Raw genomic sequence first — 23,650 nt, 5'->3', positions numbered from 1 at the left:
AGGATAAAAACCAAGCCCTCCCAGGCCGCAGGGGCTGGAGCTGACCTGCCTCCGCTGCCCCTCACTGTCAGGGCTCCAGGCACACGACCCCAGGGAGAGCCTCCCCCACCCTGATGCGCAGCAACCGAAGACCTGCACTGCCCTGCCCTCCACCTCCTCTTCCCATCTCTGCTCAAACGTCACCTCCTCTGGCCCCCTCCCCAAGAAACCCACTCCCATCCTGCCCGCCCGCACAGCCTTGGTGCCATCACACTGCTGCATTATGTGCATGATGGGCTGAAGAGTGAATGGCCGTCTCTCCATGAAAACATCAGCTGCCTGATGCCAGGCTCTGAGCCACTCCTGGGCCTTGCCGCTTCCCCAGCCCCAAGCACACGGAGGTTCCGACAGTCCTCACAACGTGCCCAAGGTCCTCCAATAAGCCAGGACCCCAGCTCAGGACACCTGAGGTCCAGCCCCTCCCATCACGCCAGTATACCCTGCCTCCAGCGTCTCCTGCCCCCCACCCCCCGGTCCCCCGCCCGGGCCTGGGTTCGCAGCGTGTGCTCAGGAAGCAAGTGCCAGCTGAGCATGACCCCGCTCAGAAGGCAGCCTCCCTCCAGGCCTCTGGCAGGGCCGCAGGTTCCCGCTGTGGGACCTGCCCCCTCCCCAGCCACCTGCACAGAGCTGCCTCTTGAGAAAGTTACAGTAAGCACACACAGCAGCCTGCAGATTCCAGGAACAGTGTGGCCCTGCGGGGCAGGCATATGACCCGGCTGCCTGGCACCTTCTCACGGCAGCACTCCTGTACTTTCTGAAGCCACGTGCGCTGTCGGGAAGAGCTGGTTTTCGAGTGTGCCTGGTGAAGCTGCTCCTGCCCGTTCCCAGCTAGAGGAGAGGGTGTGCTCTCGGTCCCAGAGAACTTGGGTGCTGGGGGATTCTGAGCAGGTGCTTTGAGTCTCTGAGCCCTGGTCTCCCACGTGACAAAGCGGAGGGGTCACATCTACTTGGCTGCCTGGTCATGATGGAGCTCCGCGCCACCCTCGCAAAAGCAGGGCTCTTCCTCAGGGACCAGCGCTCTCTGGGTGGATGGGGGGAAACACTCGCAGGACCCGGTCAGCTCCCTGGAAAAGGGAATGTAAAGCCTTGTTCACGTGTGTGTTTATCACCAGGGTCCCCGGAGCTCTGGACACGACGGCCAAGGCCGTCGCTGCGCTTGTCTGCACACCTCACTACCGCGGAGAAGGCCCGTCCACCGGGCGCCCCGGCGCGGCACACGCCGGGAGTGCTCTGTGCCCTCTCCTTGAGCTTCCCCTCCGTCCGTACGGTGGGGCTGTGGTCCATTCACAGACTCAGAGACTGAGGCTCTGTGAGGAAAGGCGGCGTCCCCAAGGCCACAGCGCGAAGAGGGCTCGGCTGGGAGGGGGGCCCGGGGCAGGCGCTCAGCCGAGCTACTGTGACTCCAGAAGACAGGAGGCGTCCTGCGCCTTCCCACGCGGCCCTCTGATTAGACTGACGTCTCCGAGAGCGAAGGTCCCTTGGCGGGCTTTTCCCAGCTATTGGACTGGCTCAGGCACGCAGTGACGAACCACCAGCAAAGGCCTTGGGGAGAAGGATGCTGTCAGGAAGCTGCCTGGAACAGGTCAGGAGCGGAGTCTTTGAAGTGGCCTAGTCAGGCCCAAGGTCTGGCTTCAAAGTGGCCCTGAGGCTGGTGGCTCTTCAAAGATGGCTTCCTCTGTCGATTCCTCATACGGGAAGGAGTTATTTTCCCCTCAAACCTCTTAGCACGGCAGCCTAAGCTGACCCACATTCGCTTCCAGACCTCTCTTCCTTCCCAGGAAAATTACAGCTTAATTTCAAACACTCTCCTGTAAGCATCTGCTCTGTGCTTACTTGGCACAAATGACATGGATAAGACACAAAAACTGAGGCTGAAGTACAGTGAGACCAGTGGTCCTGTCGGCAGTGGCCTGGGGAGGGAGAGGGACAGACCAGAAGGGGGCAGACCCAGTTCCCGTGTGGGACCTGCGGGAGGCCGGGTGGCCTGGGGGGCCCCACTCACGTCCACGCCCCCGTGGGCGCTCCCCCGGAGGACACCATCTTGGTCACGGCCATGCAGAGGGCTCCTCGCTCCACCCTGGGCCTGGCCTGCGTTGCGACTGTGGGCGGAGCGGGGAGAACGACTTATCCAGGGTCACTCGGGACGGCCAGTGGAAGCCAGAGCTTCTGCGTTCAGACACGTGCCTGTCACTGCTGACGGCCCGGGGCTGGGGTGGGGTCCGCTCAGACAGCAGCACTGGGAGGGACGCGGACTGGAGGGAGACCATGTCAGGCCACCAGATGAACCTGGCCCTCGGTCTGCTCAGCTGTACAGCGGGCCCGTGCACAGCTCAGGGCCTGGCTGAGCAGGTGGTCGGTGTGTGCGCCCAGCCGTCCCACCACCGGGGAGGGTGGCCTCTTCCCTTCGCCGGCCCATCCTCGCAGTAGGAAACAGCTCTGGGGCCGTGAGCCTGGGCTCAGGTCTGGTCCTGCTTCCTGATGCCTGATCTTGGGCGAACTGTTGAAACCCTGAGCTCAGTTCCTCTACCCACCAAAGGGAAGTGCCTGTGCCCCTGGGTGGTCCCCAGATGCCAGCCCCTGGAGGACACGGGGAGGCCAGTGCCAGGTCCTTCCCACTCTCTGTCTCCTGACCACCCACCCCACAGGTATGACCAAGCCCTGTGCGCCCCGCCCCAGTGCTCCCCGTGCACCCCTCAGGCCCGACTGAGACGCAGACGCAGGGAGAAGCCCTCTCTCCCTGCTCAGCCTTCCTTCCACCGCCCGGGGTGCAGAGCAAAGCTAGCTCTGCATGAGCTGGGCCGTGACGCCTCTGAGCATGGATAGCTGCCCAGGGGCCACCCCATCTCCTGGCACACACCAGGGGCACAGAAGCCTGAGGCACAGTCCTGCAGACCCCTTCTCTGTCCAGGAAACGGTACAAACCCCACCTGAGGCCGAGGCCTGCTCCCTGGTCTCACCGGAGCAGGTAGTGAGCTTCCAAAATTACAGACAGAAGGTCATTTGGCTCACCTTCTCCATGAGAAGGGCTCCAGCTTGGCCCCGCCAGGCTCAGGCAAACAGAGAAGGGTGCTTGGCCTCGACTCTTTCTAGGTGCCACCAGGAGTAGCTCCCCCTGAACCAGAAGTGACCCCTCTGCAGGTGCAGCCTCTCCACCCTGGGCACAGCTTCCTGGCGGCTGCACTGCACTTCGTCAGGCTCCCCCTGGCCACAACACTAGCCTCTGAGCCCCGAGGGGGCAGTCACTGCTCCCACTGCCCTTGGATGCCATGGGCCACCCCAGGTGGGACAAGATGTCCAGGGAGGCCCCTCCCACAGGCCTCGTGTCCTTCTGAGGTGCTGCGCCAATCGGTGGGAGCTTCATAAAGACTGCAGGCAAGGCACCCGCTCCCCATTCAAGCATCCTGCTGCTTCCTTCATTCATGCATCCGGCAGCAGGCCGGGTCTGAATGGGCCCTCCGCTTGCACGTCTAGAAAAGATGCTTCTGTCTTTGAGAAAGGCTGAGCCAGCAAACTCGTCAGCGTGGCGAAGGCGGAGGCACCCCCACCCCCCACCACACGCATCCCGCACTCACTGTCTCACTTACAGCCTGGGTTTGAACGCTGCAGCTAAAAATACGCGCGCCACCAACAAGCCCAGGGAGGGGCCTGCGAGAGCAGGCAGCGAGCAGCTCTCTCCCCTCGGCGGGCTGGAAACAGAATCCAGGATTTGGGGAGAAAGCAGCATTACCCAGGATTGCCAGAAAGCCCCGTGGGTCCCGGCCAGGACTCAAGCATCAAAGGCCCTGGGCAGGGGCACTGCCTGCTGGCAGGATCGAAACACCAACCCCAGCCGGGGTCAGCCATCCGTCCAGGCGCAGCCCCAGCAGGCCACCAGGCGGGACTTTTAACTCCTCAAGGAGAGGTCTTATTTCCCTGAAAGACACCTTGTGGAGCCAGGAAGAAAGCACACTGACGTTTGCAGATCCTCACAGCCACCTCCTGGGTCTTAGGTTAAGATAGTCACTAAGGTCACAAAGGTGGGACTCCAGCCCAGGGCAGCTGCCTCCTGATTCCACACGGAGGTGGAGGTGAGTGAGCTGGAGCCACGGGTGAGAAGGCGCTGGCTACCACCACTGGGCTCCTCCCTGCTTCCAGCTCAGTGAGAAGATGGCCCGAGCGTCCTGCCCACTCATCTGCTCTTCTCTGGCGGAGCTGGGTGCCCGTCCCAAGTCTAGATCTTGGCAGGTGCCTTACTCCCTCCCCGCCTCACCAGGCCTGACGCCCAGGCGTGAGAGCAGCTGCAGGGAGGCGAGGAGCATGGCAGAGGGAGTCAGAGTCTGGATTTGATGTCCTGAGGCCTCGGGCAAGTCGCCTTGGCCGGCTGTGTGCCCCAGGACTCTCGTTCGTAGAACGGGGGTGATGCCAACTTCACCCCAAAGGGGCTCTTCCATAGCTCCACTGCAACATGGACGTGGAAGCACTTAGAAAGCTGGAAACCCGGGTAGAGACGCCCTCGTCCTCGGGGACGGACGACGTGGCCCTGCAGCCAGCATCTTCTCCCATGACACGGGGGAACGAGAGAGGCTGATCCTACAGCTGTACTCAAACAGCCTCCTCCCCAGGCGCCCAGACATGGCGAGGCTTACGACAAATCTGAAGGCACCACCCGCCCAGGGCACAGAGCTGGCACAGCCGCCTGCACAGAAGCGTCGGCACACGGGCCGGCACCCGTCTGGGCCGGGGATGTCCAGCGCCCAGTGCAGGGGAAAGAGGCCACGGCCAGGCGGTGTGGGGACAGGTCCGCAAGGGAACCTGAGCCTTGGTGGGGGAAAGAGGAAGAGAGGCAGGCCAGGCTGCCGGGATGGGCCGCCACGGGAGTGGACGTGACCCTGAGGGCTCCCTCAGCACCTCTGGGCGGAAGCAGCCAGTGAGCCATGCCGATACAGGAGGAAGCCCCGGCGTGAGCGGTGGGCGGTGTCTGCAGCCCAAATGCTGGCCTTCCGGCTTTGTCTAGGTGACAGGCGCCGACAGTATGACCTGGGACAGGGAAGGGCCACTGCTATGAGGACATTTTTTGGCAGCAGCAAAGTATGTTGTAATTGGAGGAGGAGGAAAAGGGGCATCGGGAGGAGGAAGAGGAGGCAGCAGCAGGCCGCCCAGTGAGCAGGCCTCTACAGCAGACGGAGGACAGTGAGGGACGGGGCTGGGATGCGGAGGAGCTGCTGACCTCGGCCAGCCTGGACCTGAGCCCGCGGGCACTGGTGGTGCCCACCGCCCATCCCACCCAGGAGTGACGAGACGGACTAGGCTGACGGCCCTCACCAGCCAGAGCTCTCGGCTGCCCCCGCCTGCGTTTAGCACAACGACCACCAGGGTCTCATCTCAGCAAGGCCCTGCTGGATGGCGTCCACTACCAGGGCTCCCAGCAGCTCCGCTGGCTGCAGAGACCTGGTCAGACGACTCATCCTTCTCCTGAGGGGGCTTCCCACCAGAAGCCCCGGTGCTGGCTCATCCAAGGAGCCATTTACTCAGCTGGCGCCTGAGGCTCCTTCCTGCGCTGTCCTTAGACGAGGCATCAAGAAAAACAAGAGATCTCATTCACTGGTACGGTAAGTCCCAGCTAATCCATGGCCAGCCATCCCATTCAAGGGCCCCCACCTCTAACAACAACATACATTTTCTCCCTCAAGTCCTGCAACAGGAGGGTTTGAAAAGGGTACAGAATCCAAAGAGAAAATTTCCTGCAAGATGTAAGAACTAGGGGTTAAAGTTTTCATCTTGTAAAGAAAACCAGAGAAAGATTGTAGTCTCCATCACTTACATAAGCACATTGCCTATCTTAAAATCCACTTTTTTATTTAAGAAACAGAAAACACTGGACACAATGTGGCAGAAGCCAAGTCCTGTGCTTGACTCAATCGCCAGCTCTGTGACCTCCTGGCCGGGAGACCACAGAGCCCCGCCTCCAGCTCTGGGCTGAGGGTCCCCCAACTGCTCTAAGGGCCCAGGGGGAGCAAGCCAGACAGTGCCTGGAGGGCAGGTGGCAGGGGGCACGCGCAGGCAAGCCCCGCAGGGCTGTGAGTGCCTCCACCCTCCCGGGAACTGCGGCTCTTTTCCTGATCCTGGAGGTAAAATCTCAGCAAACGGAAAGGGCCTTGGACCCCCAAGTCCAGCACAACCACCAGCCCTCACCACGGCCTTCGACCTGGATGGGGGCGGGGCACCTTCCCGGGGGCTGCCCCGCCCGCTGCGACACAGCGTTCTATGCCAGCACTTACTCCTCTGCAGGGAAGTGCTGGTGGCCACGAGCCAACGGAGGGCCCACGGACACCGCCTCCCAGGACGCCAAGCACAAACATCAACAGGTCCAGGAGCGACGGCGTCGGCTCCGCAGGAAGCACATGTGTGAGCTCTGCCTGGAAGCCCACGGGAAACTCTGGAACCGAGAAGCCCACGGAGACCTGGGCTTGATCGACATCCGTACTAATTAGCAGCAGCTCAAACCCACAGCCCGCAGTCCCCTGATTTCGCTGTGGTCAGGCAGCAGCAGAGGAGGGGAGTCCTGCAGGCACAGCACGGGGACGGGGGGCACCACCACAATTAAGGCTACGGGGCAGGGGGGCGGGTAGTGAGGAGGCTGGAGAAGCGGCTCTCAGAACCCAGAGCCACTGGCACCTTTGCAAATGGAGAGATGCTTTCCCCCAAGGAAGTCCTCTGCCCCATTTGTTTCTGTCTGGTAGGAACACAGCCTTTTTCCCCAACAAGCCTGTGAACTCCTTCAGGAAACAGACTGTTTTGCACTCATTCATTCATTCATTCATTCACCGAACACACATTTGTTGGAGGCTTACTATTTACCAGTCACTCAGCAAGCATTTGTCTTGAGCCCACTCTGGGTCGGGTACAGAATAGGCTCTGGGGACAGGGAGATGGACACTAACTTGGACCTCATCCCCTGTGAGTGCACAGAGAGCGTGAGACAGGCCCAGACACTCACAAGGGGATCAAAGAGCCACGTGGGGTGGAGAGCAGGGCCCAGAGGATAAGGGAGAACGAACCAGCCAGGAAAGGGTGTAAGGAGACGGCGGGGAAGGGCCTGTCACGGGCAGAGGTGTTATGCACCCCTCCTGGACAATTCCGTTCTAGGGCCATGGGGTGGGGGCCGGGAGGTCTGGGGGACCAGGAACGAGGTGGAGGCTATCTGCATAGTGGAGCCACCCCATTTGGGACCCACCCATGAAGGACATGGATCCCCTGTGATGAGAGGTTGAGATCCTGAGAGTGGGGGAGGGCTGGGGTGGAGAGGGGAGACCGGTTACAGCGAGGAGTGACAAATTGGTAACTGCATTAAAGATAATGAAAGCCAATCTCTCCATGTCAAGGAAGGGCGGGACAAGGGAGGAGAGGGGACAAACTTGAGTGAAGTTTGCCATGTTGGGCTGGAATAAGAGGGGTCAGTGTGAACTCATGGCCATCAGCATAGACAGAGAGAGATGCTGAGTGTGTGTTTATGTTTGTATGGACGTGTGTATTTCCTGGCTCCGTCCTCACGTCTGCATCTTGGTTACTAAACACAGTCTTTGCAAGAGGGAACCGAGACTTCTCGGGAAAGTGGATGCTGTCTGAGCCATAGCTGATGGTGAATCTGGAACATCTTGTGCCAGAAAGCAAGGAATTGTTCAGAGAGTGACTGGGACGTGCCAAGGGGCACAGAAGTCAGCCTGAAGGAGCCTCCACTGTGTGTCAAGATAGTGACAGAACACATTTTAACCCACTGAATAAAGTAGGAAATGATGAAACCATACAGAGTAAATAAACAAAGGAAGCCCTGACAAGGAATCGGTATTTACAGAGTTTCAAAGCACCTTCCCGAAAGATGCTTAGTGATTATGAAGAGGAAAAAAGGAACCTGCTAGCAGAAAGGGCTGGCAGACACCACGCTGTCCAGTGATCAAGGTGGCCATGATTATCAGGGGGACCAACGGGACTCACAAGCCATCTGAGAGGTGGGGAGAGGTCACAGCATGGCTTCCGTGACTCCTGCCGAAGACCCAGACACTGAATCTAATCACAGGGACACGTCACATAAACGCAGATGGAGGGCCATTCTACAGACAGCAGGCTGGCAACTCCTGGAAGTACCCAGGTAATGCGAGTCAAAGAAGGACCAAGGAATTGTTCGGGACCAGCAGAGACCAGAGGCATGTGACGCCTGAAGGCAGCAAGTGGTTCTGCACCACATCCAGATCCTGTAGGAGCAGAGGACACTCTTGGGACAACTGGCAAAACTTGAATGGGTCTTGGTATCTGACAGGAGAACTGGTGCTAATTTCCTGGTTTTGATGGCCGTGTTGTGGTTGTAGGAGGGAAGGTCCTTGCTCGCAGGAAATATATGTTAAATAATTTCCGATTATGGCGCCTCAGGCCTGTCACTCCCTCTAAAATGGCTCAGAAAAAATTCTCCCTACCGGACTTGCAGTTTTTGGTAAGTCTATGAATAATAACACAATCCCTTCCTTCTTTTTTTCCTCTTCTTTTCCTTCTAAAAGAGTGTGGCCCAGTGGAATACCTGGTTAGAGGTCAGCAGAGCCAGGCCTGAACTCCAGCTGTAGACCAGGAGTTCATGCTATGAACCTGGGAGGCACTGTACTGGGGACGACATGGATTTTGGGATCAGTGACCATGTTCCAGCCTCCACTGCGCCACCTGCAGGCTGAATGGCCTTGCATACGCCTTGCACTTCGCTTCCCCTGAAGCCCAGGAATAACTACTTGCTTGAGAGACACTCTGGAATGACCACATTACTAATTCCTCCAGCAAATGTTTATTCAGCCGACATGTTCCAATAACTGGTTCTGAGAGCACTGAGAGGACCAGACTCCTCCTCCATGGCGCTTACACCCTAGCAGAGGGGGGAGACGAACAAGAAGGAAAAATCCATATATACAATGTATATATTTCAGAGAATAAGGCCTGCGAAGGGCGATGAGGACCAGGAGGGTCAGACAGACAAGTAGGAGGAGCTTAGAAAGGAAGAGGAAGAAAAAACCAAACTGTCACACAAAACAAAACCAAGGAGACCAAGATCACAAAAGTCGAAGCAAGAAACTACTTTTAAGAAGGCAGGACAGAATAAACAACAGAAATAACACCAAACACATGAGATGCATCAAGGAATAAAAATGGCCTAAACTCACTTATTAATGAAAAAGACTCTGAAGTTAGCCCACAAATAAAACTCAACTCTATGCTTCATCTAAGAGAATCAAGTGGAAAAAAAAAATTCAAATGTTTAAAATAAACCAAGAGGCAAAGGTAATCAGCCAAACAAACAGAGAGCAGGGGTGCGCATTTCAGCGACAGACCAGGCGGAAGCAGGGAGGGCGCAACAGAGGAGGCAGAGGAGGCGCCTTATGTGATAAAGGGCACGGCAAGTGAGGACGGCCGTGACATCTGTGCCTGCGCACTGCACGTGCGGCAGGACAGGCGGTATCAGACCGACGGACGCCAGTCCGCCAGGGAGAAGTGGACCCAAGATTGCAGTCATTGTAATTCACCTCTCAAAGTCCAGGGAAGATCAAATATGTAAGGATATTAAAGACCTAAAGAGAGTAATCAGGCAGAGCTAACTGACACATTTCAACTCGATACACTTAAAACTAGGAATACGCCTTCCTTTTAAATGTCCGTGGAGGAGACACACGCACACAAACTAACCACAAAGAAATCTCAGTAAATCCCAAGAGGTGAGAACAGAACTAAACTTACTACAGCGCCGTTATGTCAGAAAGCCGTAACAAAATGAGAAAATGAAGCGACTACGTTTTATACAACTCTTGGGATAAAAATGAAACAAACCCAACTCGCAGAGTGCCTAAAAACATCAAACATGAAAATTGTTAAATACCAGAACATGATAAAGGCAGTGACCACACGAAAATTCATAGCCACGTATAATTATAATAGAATGTTTTAAGTAAATGAATTAAATACGCAGCCCAGTAAGCGAGGTAGAAAATGATACAAGAAGCCCGAATAAGGCAGAAAGAAGAAATTAATAAAGATAAATAAGAAAAAAGACAGGGGACAGAACTTTGAAGAAAGCAGGTCACTCAGTCAAGCCCACTCAGCTGACTGTTACCCCACTCAGTCAAGAAAAAGAAGAGGAAGCAAAATTATAGAAAAGAAGAAACAAAAATAGAGGGAAAAACCCTCAGGTAAAGAGGCAGTTAAACACCTACAGAAGTTTTCCTTTTTTAACAATGAGCTCTACTAGCAATTTCTGAAGTCATAAAAATAAACACAAAAGATGTTCAGCAGGTAGAGAGCTGATTTTACAAGACAAAAAAATTCTAGAGATCTTCTGTATGATAATATAAATAGTTAACACTACTGAACTGTACACTTAAAAATGCTTAAGATGGCAAATTTGTAATATTTTTTTTACCACAATACTTAAATAAATGAATGAATGAATGCAAGAAAATGACACTGAAGAGAATTATCCAAGCAAATATCAAAATACACTGTAGCCCCATGAACCTTACAAGAGGAACACTGGCTCGTGGGCAGACAGATGAGAAAACGGCATTGCTTATTTGTGAAGACAGGTTATTTAGTAAGTGACTTGGGGACAGTTAGATAGCTTTCTGGACAAAGAAAGGGTGGGATTCATGCTTCACACCTCACACCTTAATAAATTCCTGGATAAATAAAAGATTTAAATGTGAAAACAATGGAGACCATGAAAGCATTTGGAGAATTTTTAAAAAAATAAAAGCTAAATGAGGAAAGTCTTTCCAAGTATGATACGAAAATAGAAGTTCTTTTTTTTTTTTTTCAAGAGATTGCTAAATTTAAAGTGTCTTCCAGCTTGACTCACTCCTGGGTGGAGACTGGCATACTTAAAAGGGTATTTGTTGCAAAAATGTTTCTAACAGCAAAATATTACTAAGGGTCCATCAAAAGACACAGAATAAATAAACTACGATACATCTCATGTCTTAGAAAGACAGTGGTGGCTCCATGTGTGTTATCGGCAAGGAATGAGACCCAGTCCACGTGCACGTGTGCGGAAGAGAAGCAGCAGAAAGCTCTCCCGCGGCCCCCAAGGCGGAAAGCTCACAGACTGCTGGTGCGTGTTTTATTTTTACCAGATAAACCGCACAAACGCTGCCCGCGAGCGAGCCGCAGACCCCGGGAGGTGCTGGGTCCGGAGGCCCTTCTACGCCTCCTCAAGGATGCTCCGGTCTATGCCCGGGGCTAGGGGAGCCAAGGAAGCGTTTCCAGTGGGAGAGTGACAGATCCGGCGTCACACTTGGGAGGGAGAGTGACACAGCTGGGGTCAAGGTGGGGAGGGCCCCTTGGGCAGCGATGAGGACCCCAGATCACGGGGAGCAGACTGGAGGCGGGGACAGCAGTCTGGGGGAGAGATTATGTGATCTTTTCACTCGCCAGTTCCTCCCGTGAAACACCGAGCAGTGCTTGTTCCAGCAGGCAGCTCTGCAGAGTAAACGGGGTGGCAGTTACTTGGTGAGCTGCCTGCAGCCAGCGCTCCACAAGCGCGCTGACTCTTTGGGGAAGGAGGAACACAACCAAGCGGGCTCGCAAATGTGATTTTACAAGTAGAACGTCCGGGACCAAGGAGAAGATGGCGGGGGCGGGGGTGGGGGACAGTGGGAGGAGAGAGGAGAGAGACGGGTCACTTAGAAGGGCAGGGCCAGGCTCTGGGGCAGAGCTGGGCGGCGCCAACGCCCCCGGGTTTCAGGTCCCGTCCACGCAGACAGGCAGCGGCGCTGGGCACGGAGGGGCCCCCACGCAGGGCGCCCACCAACGGACCGGCAGGACCTGCTCATCCCGCAGGGTCATTCCTGTGGGGACCAGGAGTGGCCTGGGGCTTTTTATTTGTATACAGGTTTCTGGTTTTCACTTTTTTTTCCTTCAAAACAACTACTTTCATATCCTTTATACAATTTTTCTATTTTTTTTTATAAATTTACCTATTCATATTTGGCAAAGGTGCCAAAGGGACAGCGACTCAGCCCCTTGGCTTCCCTGTACCTGCTGCCTGGCCGGCCGGGACTCAGACCAGACGGCCGCTCGCCATCACTGGGCCCCAGGGAAAGGGTCCTCGGCCCAGGCTGACCAGCCTCTCGGGTTCTCCAAACCGTCTGACTCACCTGGCCCAGCAGCCCCAGCCTCCGCAGGGGGCCTGAGTGCTAACGTTCTCGTCCGGGAGCAGATGTTCGCAGATGCAGGCTGTGTAGGAGAAATCCACCGCCCAGCGCTGTTGCTAAGTTACGTGGGAAGGAGGCAGGGGGCCGGTGGGCAGCTCAGCTGCCAAGGAGGCCTGGGCCACAGCACAGCCACCTACAGCTGCTGACAGTCCTGCCGGATGGCAGGAGGAGCCTGGCTCTCCACTCCCCCTCCTAGGGTCTCCGAGAGACAATACTGCTGTCTTTGCGCACAGATCTTGTGTTAGAAACTAACAGTCACCCACCCAAGGCCTCCACTTGACACGGTTTGCCATAAGCGCCCTGTCCTGCCTCCGGGTGCTCCGAGAAAGGAGCACACGCGGTACTGGATCCACCCCAGAGTCTCAGCTTCTTCCCCTCCTCGACCGCCTCACAACATCAATCCCAGTGGTCCCCACCGCCCCAGGCCCACGTCCGCGCTGAGAGGCAAGGAACACTCTCACCAGACCAGAGGCATCTCTTCAAACCGTCACCCAGGATTTGGTGCCCTCTGCGTCTCCGGTTTACAGATGGAACTCAGAGAGCTGGTTTACTTGCCCAAGGGCAGAGCCAGGATGGAGACCCGCGGTGAGTTCGTGCCAATGCCAGGTGACACGTGACACAACCATCACCCCACAGCAAACATGCACGGTCGTGCTCTTTGTCACCATCCCGTAAAACAGTAACAACTTCAGGGTAATCTGGCTGAGGGAATGACCACAAAATGCAGAAAAAGCTCTATGTACAGCCTACGCAAACAAGTAACTTGCCTAACAATGAATATCTCCAAAATGCAGAAGCGTCCAAAGGCCAGTACAAGTACTAAGTTACCTTGTATCCATTTGATGACTTCATGGTGAGAACTTTAACAGCATGTGTAAGACGTGTTTATAACATGGGAAATATTTGTTTTGCCAAGTATAAAAAAGGACGCAAAGATACAATTACAGTATGATCACCTCTATGAACAAAATTTAAATTGGGGGCAGCAAAAAGATGTAGCAATGCACAAAAATGAACTGAAATAGACCGTTTTTGGGGGGTAGGAAAAGGATAACTTTTCTCCATCCAAATTTTCTGATTTCCCCCGGATTTCTACAATGAGAATATTTTACTCTCATGAAGTGATCTAGTGGAGAGGTCAAGATTCCAGGGCGAGGAAATCTGCCTTGGAACCTGGATCCCTCCCTGTCGGCCGAGTCGGGCTGAACCAGACCCCCCCGGCTGAGCAGCCGCATGCAGGGGTCAGAAGTGAGGACGGGAAGTCCTCACACCTCACCCGGCACCTGCTGCGCACTTGCAGATGGTCATTTTAAAATAACAGGCTTTATCTTTTTGAATTGCCCACATGCACCTACTCTAAGTCAGAGAAGAAATGTCAGCCCAGGCCAAATTGGCCAGCCTTGGCAGAGGCCCACCAGGACCAGGCAGTCTGGGCGGTGAGATCTGCACCCCCAGGTCATGGGGGCTCCGGGGAACTGCAGCCTTGATTCACCCTCTGAGGAGCCCTGGAAGGAGCATTAGAACGGCCTGAGTCATGAGATGAGGAGCCGGCGGCCCCGAGATGTGGGCTCCACTGCAGACGTGGTAAGGAGGGTGGGAGGTGACATGTGCTGGGGCCAGGGATGTGGGCTGGGGCGGCCAGTATGGGGCAGGAGGGAGGCAGACGAAACTCACCGCCCCCCTTCTCGGGCCACTGCCCTGGAACCATGTGCACAAGAGGGGTGAGAACGTCAGGCTCAGGTTGGCACAATGCCCATGCCATGATCGCTCATCAACAGTCACACGTTACGGCACAAAGCAGCTCATGAGCCTTAAAGATGTTCATGCCTTTTGACTTAATAACTCCGAAACTAGAAAATGGGTCTAGTCAGAAAAATCAAAGAAAAATGTGTGCAAAAGAAAGTTCCCTGGAAACAGCCAAATATGGGAATAGTTAAATTAATTACAACACTCCGACAGGAAAATGTTACACACTGTTTCTGGAGAGTGTTGATGCTATGAAGACAGGAACGGGGCTGCCTGGGTGCCGCCGGGAGCCCGCAAGTGCAGTGCCGAGCTGCCCGCTGCTGCGTGTGCTGCAGGCAAGGCCTCCTGGCAGAAACGCCTTTCAGGTCCTGGGATTACTGTTTAAAACCTCACACATCTTCTCCAGGATAGCATCATGGATACCTGCAGTATTTGCCAACACACTGGTGTACATGTGACATGTGACAAGGAAAACACCTGTAAGGACATTGATGCAAACACAGCAAAGGGCCTCTGGCTGCTCTCTGATTCCCCGGGGGCTCTGTGGAGTGAGTCAGACCCTCCAGGGCTCACTCCCAGACTGCCTGTGCCTGGGGGATTTCCTTTCTTTTGACTTTAATACAAGTTTTGTGTCATTTTATTCCATAGGGCTGGTTCCCGGGGGCCTGTCCCAGCCCCGGGGGGCAGGAGGGCCTGGGTGTCTGACCTCTGCAGCTGCCACGTCTGGTGGAAGCATCTGGCTGAGCCCAGGTTGTCAAGAGAGAAGACATTCAACCTAGGGAAGTGTCAGGCTGAGGGATGCCCCAGAGCTGCAAACAGTGACTCGTTCTGCAACCACCACCCCCTTCCTTCCACTCAGGCTGGACCAGCGAGGGGGACAGACTGCATGAAGAAGCCACCAGGTGTAGAACACAGTCCACTCATAGCTGCCTGTCTGCACAGCTCACGGGACCCCTGACAACCTTCACCCGCGGGAACAGGGAGCGTAGCCCCACGAGGGGCTCCCACACACTAGGGGGGAGTGAGAGAACCCAGGAGGAAGGCTTGTTCTCTTCAGGCCCCTGGGACAATTCTCATGTGTCTCCCACATGCGAAAGGGGGAGGTCAAGCGTATTATCTAACTGGAAGGAAGACCAGATACTAACTTACAACGACTTCCAGGGTAAAGAAAAGAAAGAAGATACACACATACATACGTGATTGTTGGCATCTGATCCCAAATAGATTACATGATGGAATCATTTCCAGAGAATAATAAAGACACTCACTTCAACAAAAATACTACATTTAGCTTCTTTCTCAACAAAGTTTCTCCAGTGCTGTTTAGGGAGGCACAAACTGAGGTGGAAGTTCCAGGTGCAACAGGTAACATGAGTTTAAATGCCTTGTTCTAAGTGTCACCTCAGGACCACTTCTCCCAGGCTGAGCACTGGTTGAGTTAAGGTGTTTACCAAACAGACTCTTCCAAGCTGACGTGGGAAAAGCTGTCAGCTCACATCCAGGAGAGAGGAGGTAACTACACCCTCACTCCCTCCCCTGACCCCACTCACTCAAGATGCAGAAATGCCTGCAGAAGACACACCCATGCATGGCCACGGGCCACACCCTGAAGGCACCTCCACACCTGGGCTGAGAGGGCAGAGAACCCAGTCACAACCCAGCTCGCACCAGACACAGCCACAAACGCCTGAGTGCAGACGGCGCCCAAGTGCGGACCACGAGACGTGAGCCCCACCCCACCCAGGGTTCCCCGATGACGTCAGCACACACCGCCCAGCGCGAGCTTGCAGATTGTGAGAAAAGGAGCACGTGCACCCCGAGGTGACGGGCGGTACTCACCCCACAGCAGAGGAGCCAGCTGCAGGTGCTCCAGGACCAGCTGGTTCAGGAGGCCTTCCACGCTCGCCTCACCCGTGCGCTTCAGAGAGGGGTGAGCATCGTCAAGGAAACATCTTTCTGAGCCCCGGGCCAGGAGGAGACGTTTTGGATGTTTCTAGAACAGACGCCCAGACAGGAAACCTCCCACAGCAGATGACTGTCCCCCTCTTCTCAAGTGATGGTCTAACTGACCACAAGACCTCACCTGAGTGTGCAGAAAACAGGCACATCAGTGCAGAGGGCCCCCCCTCCCCCCAAATCTGGTTAATTGAGCTGTTGTGTGAAGAAGGGAAATCCACTGGGACAATTTTAATCCAACAGTCACGCTTGCTGGGGGATATAAAGAAGATGGAAGGTTGGTTTTCCTAAAAAGCACATCAACTGTGGCTCACTGTTCAATACAACAAAATGCGTGACCCTACACGTGTTGGTTTCATGCTGGTTTCACGTCTGTGGAGTTATACACCTTGATGTAATTACACATATTATTACTAACAGGCTCACTTAGGCAGGTTCATAATTGAGGAAGTCATATGGCCTCTCAGCAAGTATCAGTGGATGAAGAAATCAGGTTTAGAAATGCAGAAAATAGATTTTTCTCCAAGGTGCTAATATTAAACAGCCAACGTGGTCCTCAGAAACCAATCTGTAAACCTCTTCCCCTTTTCCTACATAAATTAAACCTACAGTATTTAAGTTCAATCAAAAGGCAAGAATTTAGTTCCTGACATTCGCTAGTGACTGGGGAAGTGGGGGGAAATCCACTTCTTTCTTCCTTTGGTAAGTTAATTGCATTCAGCAAACACAGTGTGTCTGAAACAAGACAGGCATGGTGAGAAGCACTGAGGACACTGAAGTGATTGGACATGAACCTTTAACTTGAGAGGCTCCCATTCCAGTGAAACTGACAATACAGGAACAGCTCACTGTACTTGCCAAGCCTGAGGATGGCCATGTCGGGGTGCAGCCACGAGGGCAGAGGAGAGTGGGCTGAGGCTGGGAGTAAGGGGCACCAAGACCCTGGAGGAATGAAGGCCAGAGAGCCCGGGTCCCTCCGGCCAGAGGGCTGGCATGCCAGGCTCACTGTAATCATCTGTTGGCATGACAGGGGTGCCTGGGCAGAGGCACTGAACAGAGTAGGATGTCACCCCCTCAGACAGCCCAGCCGAGCAACCAGGGAAAGCTGTAGACAAGAGGGCTGGCGACCCGAGAGAGCTGGCTGGCCGCGCATGGCATTCAGCCTCAGACAGGAGCCCAGGCCAAGCTGTAAGGGTCCAGGACGCTCAGAAGCCCCCACCTCCCTGTGCATCCCCAGTCCTTCTCTGGCTGCCTTGGACCTGTTTCCATTCCTCTAAAAGAACACGTGCTCTCTCAAACTCCAGACCCTCCCCATTCTATGCTCTTTGCCAGGAACTGCCTTTCCCTCCCCTCTCCCTGCCTCACAGTACTCATTCTTTAATTCTCATCTCAGACCTCACTTCCTCCAGGAAGGCCTCCCTGAGCTGTCTCTGCTCCGAAGGCTCTCAGCACTGCCTTGGCAGCCTGCACCAGACAGGCAAGCAGAGCCCCCGCCCTGGGGCCTGCAACAGGGCCTACTGCACTGCTCTGTGAATGCTGTGTGATGACCAGACCAACACTGGCACGAGGAGGTGCCCCAGGTAAGTGCTGCGGGGCCACGTTTTTGTGCTGCTTTTTTTCTGCTCTTTTTCCTGATTCCCTCGGGGGGTTATTTTCACTCATATGCAATTAAGACTTCAGATTATAGCATATTACTTCCTCTTGTTAAAAAAAAAAAAAAAAAAGAATCACACCAGGCTTTTGAAGCTGATCGCACCACGGTGCTTGCAGAATAGAAACGGCGCCTCACAAACATGGCCAGGATGAGGGGCTTTGAGATGATTAGTTAGAGGAGCAAGTTAGCGTGTGAGTAATTACAAAGTTGCCAAATAGTGCTGGAGGTTTGGAAATCATTCCAATAGCATATTTCTGTATTAATTTGCTTTCGGACACGAGCCATAAAATTATACAGCTGAGCTAATAAAGCTAATTACCTGCGTGCACGACCCCCTCCCTTTCAGCCCCATAAGCCACCAAAATAGTCTCATGTCTGAGCCTGGACGCAGACACGAATGCAACCCTGGCTAACCAGTCAGGTGTGCAGCTGCTTAATCAGCCAGGATTACAGCCCAAATTACAATGTTACGGTAAGGACAGTGCAGGTGGCAATGGCTACTGTTTCTTAAATACATGGACCCTGGTGTTTGGGGCAAGAAGTCAATAAAGAATGACGATGATGACAATAATTCCTATCATTATTTCTGCCAGAAAGAGTATTTCCAAAGTGAATCCCATGAGAGAGGCCCTGTGGTAAGGGTTTAGCATGTATTTTCCCAATATTGACTATTTTCAAATTAAGACAGACTGTTATTTCCACTTCAGAGATTTTTAAAAACTCGGGAAAGCGGACACAGCTAGGAATGGCAGGATCCAGATAGTCTGCCTGGGGTTCATGCTCCAGACCCACTTTCAGACACGTTCCTGTAAACCCTGTAGATTCCTCACAGTAAACCTGGAAGCCAGGACCCATTATCCCCACCTGACAAACGAGGACCCTCTGAGCACAGAGCCTGGGTCCTGTCAGGACCCCGTGGCTGCCGGTGGCTGAATCATGACCCAAATCCAGCACGGAGCTTGGTCAGCCTCCCTCCTCCACCCCTCGGGGGAGGGCCTGCTGGGAACTCTCCGTGGTGCTGAAGGTGCTCTCTCCCCTTAAAGAAGTTTTTAGTCACCTGGGACACAGTGATTAAGTTTCCATGCCAGTTGATGGGTTCTTGCCCCAAGATCTACTCCCGTCCCTTAGGATGGCAGGGATGGTGACACTGCAGCAAGAGGACCGTGAACCACTGCTGGTGCCAACCCAGGCTTTGCAAGCCTCCTAGCCACACCCACAAGTCATGACTGACAGCTGTGGGCCTGAACCTTAAGAAAATTCAAGTTTCCAGCTCAGTTTACTCAACTTATGTTCTGCCTCTGGAACACAGGCAATCTCTAACTCCCTCATAAAGAGCCACTCATTCCTTTCACAGTGCTCTCCGCACTTGCCGCTTTCTGCCTCACAGCCACAGCTGAGTAACCTGGAGCCTCCTAACTGTCACAGAGGTGGGGGGCCGCAAGGCCCAGGGTCCAGGCGGCCCTTGCTCAGTTTAAACTTCCACTGCCATCCCCTCTCAAACTTGCTAGGCCAGTAAGCGGGGGTGGGGGGGGGACCTTCTCAACTGCTTAGCTGCTTGTTTTTGCAAATCAATACAGAAAGAATTCAGAGGACCACTTGTGGCCTAAGTCTGGGGGAGTAAGGAATGGTGTCCCTGGTCAATGGCACTGTGCCTGGCACACAGTAGGTGCTCAATCAAGGCTCACTGCTCTTTACTGAACATCTACGCTGTGCTACTTACCTACCTTAACCTGATCACATCCCCCATCTCTAGTACCTGTACTTCACCTCACCTGGGACATCCTCTACAGCCCACCCCCACCCCAGCAACCACCCCTCCCCTCCCCACTGGCCGGGAGCACCACGCCCTGTAGCACATCTACCCTGCTCTTGCATTAGGGGTGTGCAGCTGCCCCCGTGTGCCCCTTCCCCCACCACGTGCCGGCCTGGGTTCACACCAGAGTACCCAAACCTACACAGGAGGCTGCAGTAGCTGCTGGGGACAAAAGGACCAACCAAGGTGAGATCCTTCCTACTTTTAAGAAGCCCAGTCTATTGTGCAAGAATCTCATCTTAATATTAGTCATCGATCATTGTTAATTAAACTTAATCAATACTTGTGCAGTTTTGTTTACAAACGCTTTCATGCATGTCGTCTCAGTTAATCTATGTGTCTTGGGAACCACGGATATTTGCTTCCAAATCTTTGAAAAACACAGCCAGATGCGAGGAAAATGCAGAAAGTTAATAAAATGCCTCCCCTCTCATTTTCTGCTCGCCCATCAGGAGTGAAATATTCGGTCATGTACTGCAATCAAAGGACCATTTGAAACCAGGGAGCAGCTTTTGAGATCTTTCCTGTGTTTATGAGACTGAAGTTTACCTTGACTTAGTCCTAGAAAAAAGGATTATTCAATCAACCTTTCCCTGGGGGAACGTGCAGCCTGGTGGGTGGCCAGGCTTCTTCTGAACCTGTAGGCCTGGGTTCTCTCACAGGAGAAGGAAGCATCGTGCTCTGAACACCTGGCTGTTACACGTGGTCTACTGAGCAAAAGCTGGAGACTCAGGCCACAAGAGCAGCTGACACAGGCATCTCCGGACTGGCTTCTAGGTGAGCATCCAGGAGTGGGGAGCCTGGAGGGGAGGCACCCCTTTCCCAAGGAAGATATGCTGTCCATGTCCCACATGCCAATGCTGGAGTGATAACCACAGGTGCAGGGACTTAGCCCAGCCCCACTTCAGCTCAAACAAATTAGCAAATTGTCGTCATTAGAAATTACACTAATGGAAAGGCTGCTTTAGGTGATTAATGAGACTCTTTCCCACGACTTTGTTTTCCAATTTACATCGTGAATTTGGAGAACAGTGATGTTGGGCTGCCTTTCTCAACCCGGCAGGGCTGCCGGCGCCTGGGCTCAGCTCCCTGGACGGAAGATGCCATGCAGAGCCACAAGCTGCCAAGGGAGAGTCTGCAAGCAGTTCACTGCGACAAGTCTCACTGGGCGAGGGTACTCGGGCCCCAGGAAGGAGGGCAGGTGAAATGGAGAGAGATCTTGCTGGGCCGGGTGGGGTGCGCAGAGTGTGTCCATCAGCACGGTGCCCGAGGAATGCTCTCTTTGGTTTCACCTGAAAATTGGGGATAACTCGAAGGCCTTGGCAGAGACCAGATGCTCTTTTGTTCTTTCTCCCAGCACAGAGCTGAGAGCACAGACTCTGAAGCCAGAGCTGGACGTGAACCCCAGCTCTGCCACTTGCTGGCTGGGGGCCCTGGAACAAGTTAGTTAACCTTACTGGGCCCCAGTTTTCTCATCTATGGGATGTAGGTAAAAACTACTTCACAGGGTTTTTGCAAAAATTGGGTAAATCTATGTAAACTGCTTTAAACAGTGCCTGGCATCTAGTAAGTGCCGAACGGGGATTAAGCTCTGTACTTTTCTGATTCTATTATATAAGATACACGTGCTCGCAATAAAGTCGTGCCAAAAGCACACAGAACGTGTACAAGCCCAGCGTGCACCCAATCACACCGACACGACGCACGTCGATCCGTGTGCATGTTCACACATAAATTCGAAACGCTTCATGCCAGGGAAAGGTCCTTCCCCACTCTCATGAGCCAGCCAAATGCAAAAGCAATGCTCTCTGTGTCAAACCCTGACTGCTTTCAAAGTAATTTCAAGGTTCAGGGTGTACGTGTCTACCATATCTTGGGTTCTGGGGAGGCAGTGATCAAACGTGCATCTTCCCAGCTTCCTCCCTCTGTCTACTAAGGCCAAACAGCCAGGGCAACATTACATCATCAAAGGCCTGGAGCAACGCTTCTCTTTGGCTGGCAAGGCTTCCCCACTATGAGGAGTAAAGCCCGCTGAACACAGTGATTATCCACAGCTGAAAACACTAAATTCCCTAAAGACGGATACAAGCTGCAACCCTGCATTTTACTGAAGATGATCAAGGAATCAGCGGTGCTGATGACAGGAGCTCCTTGTATTACAATTTGTCTAGATGAAACTATTTCTCCTAAGATGACTGTTAGAAAAACATAGTGCAATGTGTTTTAAAGGAATCTTGTCTAAAAATATTTAATTTCTCTCAGGCAATAAGAAGACAGAGGTCCACCAGAAGCACCTTTGAGAATAAACAGAAGCCAATTCGAGGCTGAGGGCCATCTTGGGCAATCCAGTGCAAACCGCTTAACCTCTGCCTCTGTTTTAAGAGGGAGGTGGGCTCGACTGTTGACAAATTCTCCTTCCTGGAGGGAAGGTAGTCTTGGAAATGGAGAAGCCAGGCATGGCTATGGCCAGGCTGGCTGCCCTGGTGGTGACTAACCAAACAGAGGGCACTGTGCCTGGAGTCTTGCAGGGTTAGGCTTGTGAAACCTCAAGGAAAAACTGATGACAAGCGTCACAGCCACTCTTGAGTTTCTGGGTTGACAGAGGATGACTGGTGCCTGTGAAGACAAACTCAGCAGCACAGCCCAGGATGTGAGCCGTCCTGAGGCCGGCCTCTGGGGAGGTGGCCCCTCCGGGACACCCAACCTGCTCTCAGAGACAACAGCCAGCACTGCTCCGCATCTCCTCCTCCCCAATTACTCACGCATCTGCGCCTCATGTGTCCTGCGAAGACCTTCCAGCTCCCACTCTGGGTCTGCGATTCTTAAGCACCTAAAGCCCAGTTTGCCTTCGGGCTCCTTGAGCGTCTGCCTCACCCTCGAGCAGATGGTTACAAATGATCTCCAGACAGAAGGCGGAGACGCATGCTTATCAGACCAGCTAGCAGAGACTCGGCTCAGATGGTCCAGGCCAGCGGCTTCATGGGGATCAGCTGCAGTGTGCACCCAGCTCTTGTCAGGAGACCCTGAAGGGGCTGGATTCTGAGGTCAGCAAGTATCTTGCCAACCCCTGAAATGCTTTTGGAAGGGAGGTTTGTAACAAAAACCAGGAAAACAAGAAGGGAAGCTGACACCAGGCCTGCTGCAAGCGTCCCCCTCATCTGTGTCCACCGCAGACCGTCTACACAGGCTGCCCCTGGAAAGGGAGCCAGGGTTAAATTAAGATGAATCTTGCTGGTGGCAAACTCCCTTCGTACGTTCATCTCAGCACTCTGCCTAGTGCAGCTGAGTGGGCACCCACTCGGCTGGTTGCAGCATGAAACGGAGACCGTTCACTCACCAAATGGTTTTAACACCCACGTGCTAAGGATTTCACGCAGCACGGGCGTGGGAAGAGAGAGCACCCTTGGGCTCCGTGGGGCAGCATCCACACCCGACTCTGCTCCTCGCGGTGCTCCCTGGCTCCTGGCACCACCCCCAGCACGCTGTAGGTCATCAATAAACAGCTGCTGACATGACCTGGCCTCAAGAACAGCGCAGCCTGGCAGGGGGACAGTCTGCAGAAGGAAGCAAACTTCCCTGTGCTCTGCAAGCAGCACTGCAAACAAGAGCTGAGCACTGAGTGCTGCAGGAGCCCAGAGGAGGGGTGGTTCCAGCCAGGGCCGGGTGGGAGGGGCGGCAGAGAGGGCTTCTGGGAAGAGTGGGCACGGGAGACCTGGATGGGGGGCAGGAAACGGGAGAGGAAGGCTGGCCAGCCAGCCCAACTCCTCAGCATGGCCTAAGAGGCCCAGAACCCTGCTGCCTGAGTCTGAGCTCTGTATAACCAGTCATAGGGAACAGTGTAGGCCCCTACCGCTGTTTCAGGCTCTGGAATGTGCGTAAATGCCCGTCCTCACCGAAGGAATGCTCCTGTCTGAGCCATCCCAGGCTGCGCTGGCAGTGCCCATCTCTGTGTCTGCCCCCCTCCCCTAACCAGGGGCCTCTCCAGGGCCCAGCACATGGAAACAAGAAGATGTCTCAATCGTTGGCCAGGTAAAGAGTCGGTCTGGTGCTCCTGGTGTCCCCTGCTGCTTATCTGATGGTTGGAGACAGGCAGACAGGTGTGCACATACCTACTGCTGGAGCCACCCTTTCCATGATCATGTCCATCCAGCCTCTTGTGCTACATGTGGGCCATTTTTATTACTATGCATGGGTGTCCAATTAGCCTCAAATTTTTTACACAGTCTA

At 54.1% G+C, this 23,650-nt stretch overlaps 1 protein-coding gene across 2 annotated transcripts in view; it reads right to left on the bottom strand.

Moving 5' to 3' along the window:
* Positions 1–23,650, bottom strand: part of TRAPPC9 (trafficking protein particle complex 9) — a 401,874-nt gene that overhangs the window by 74,156 nt on the left and 304,068 nt on the right. For both annotated transcript variants that reach the window (XM_032467928.1, XM_032467929.1), the window contains one exon: positions 15,840–15,930. In XM_032467928.1, the coding sequence (XP_032323819.1) occupies positions 15,840–15,930 (91 nt within the window). The remainder of the gene's footprint in view (positions 1–15,839; positions 15,931–23,650) is intronic.

This window comes from Camelus ferus, chromosome 25 (assembly GCF_009834535.1).
Source record: "Camelus ferus isolate YT-003-E chromosome 25, BCGSAC_Cfer_1.0, whole genome shotgun sequence".
NCBI lineage: Eukaryota > Metazoa > Chordata > Mammalia > Artiodactyla > Camelidae > Camelus > Camelus ferus.
Note: the sequence above shows the minus strand (reverse complement) of the source record. Positions and strands in the feature narration are given on the sequence as shown.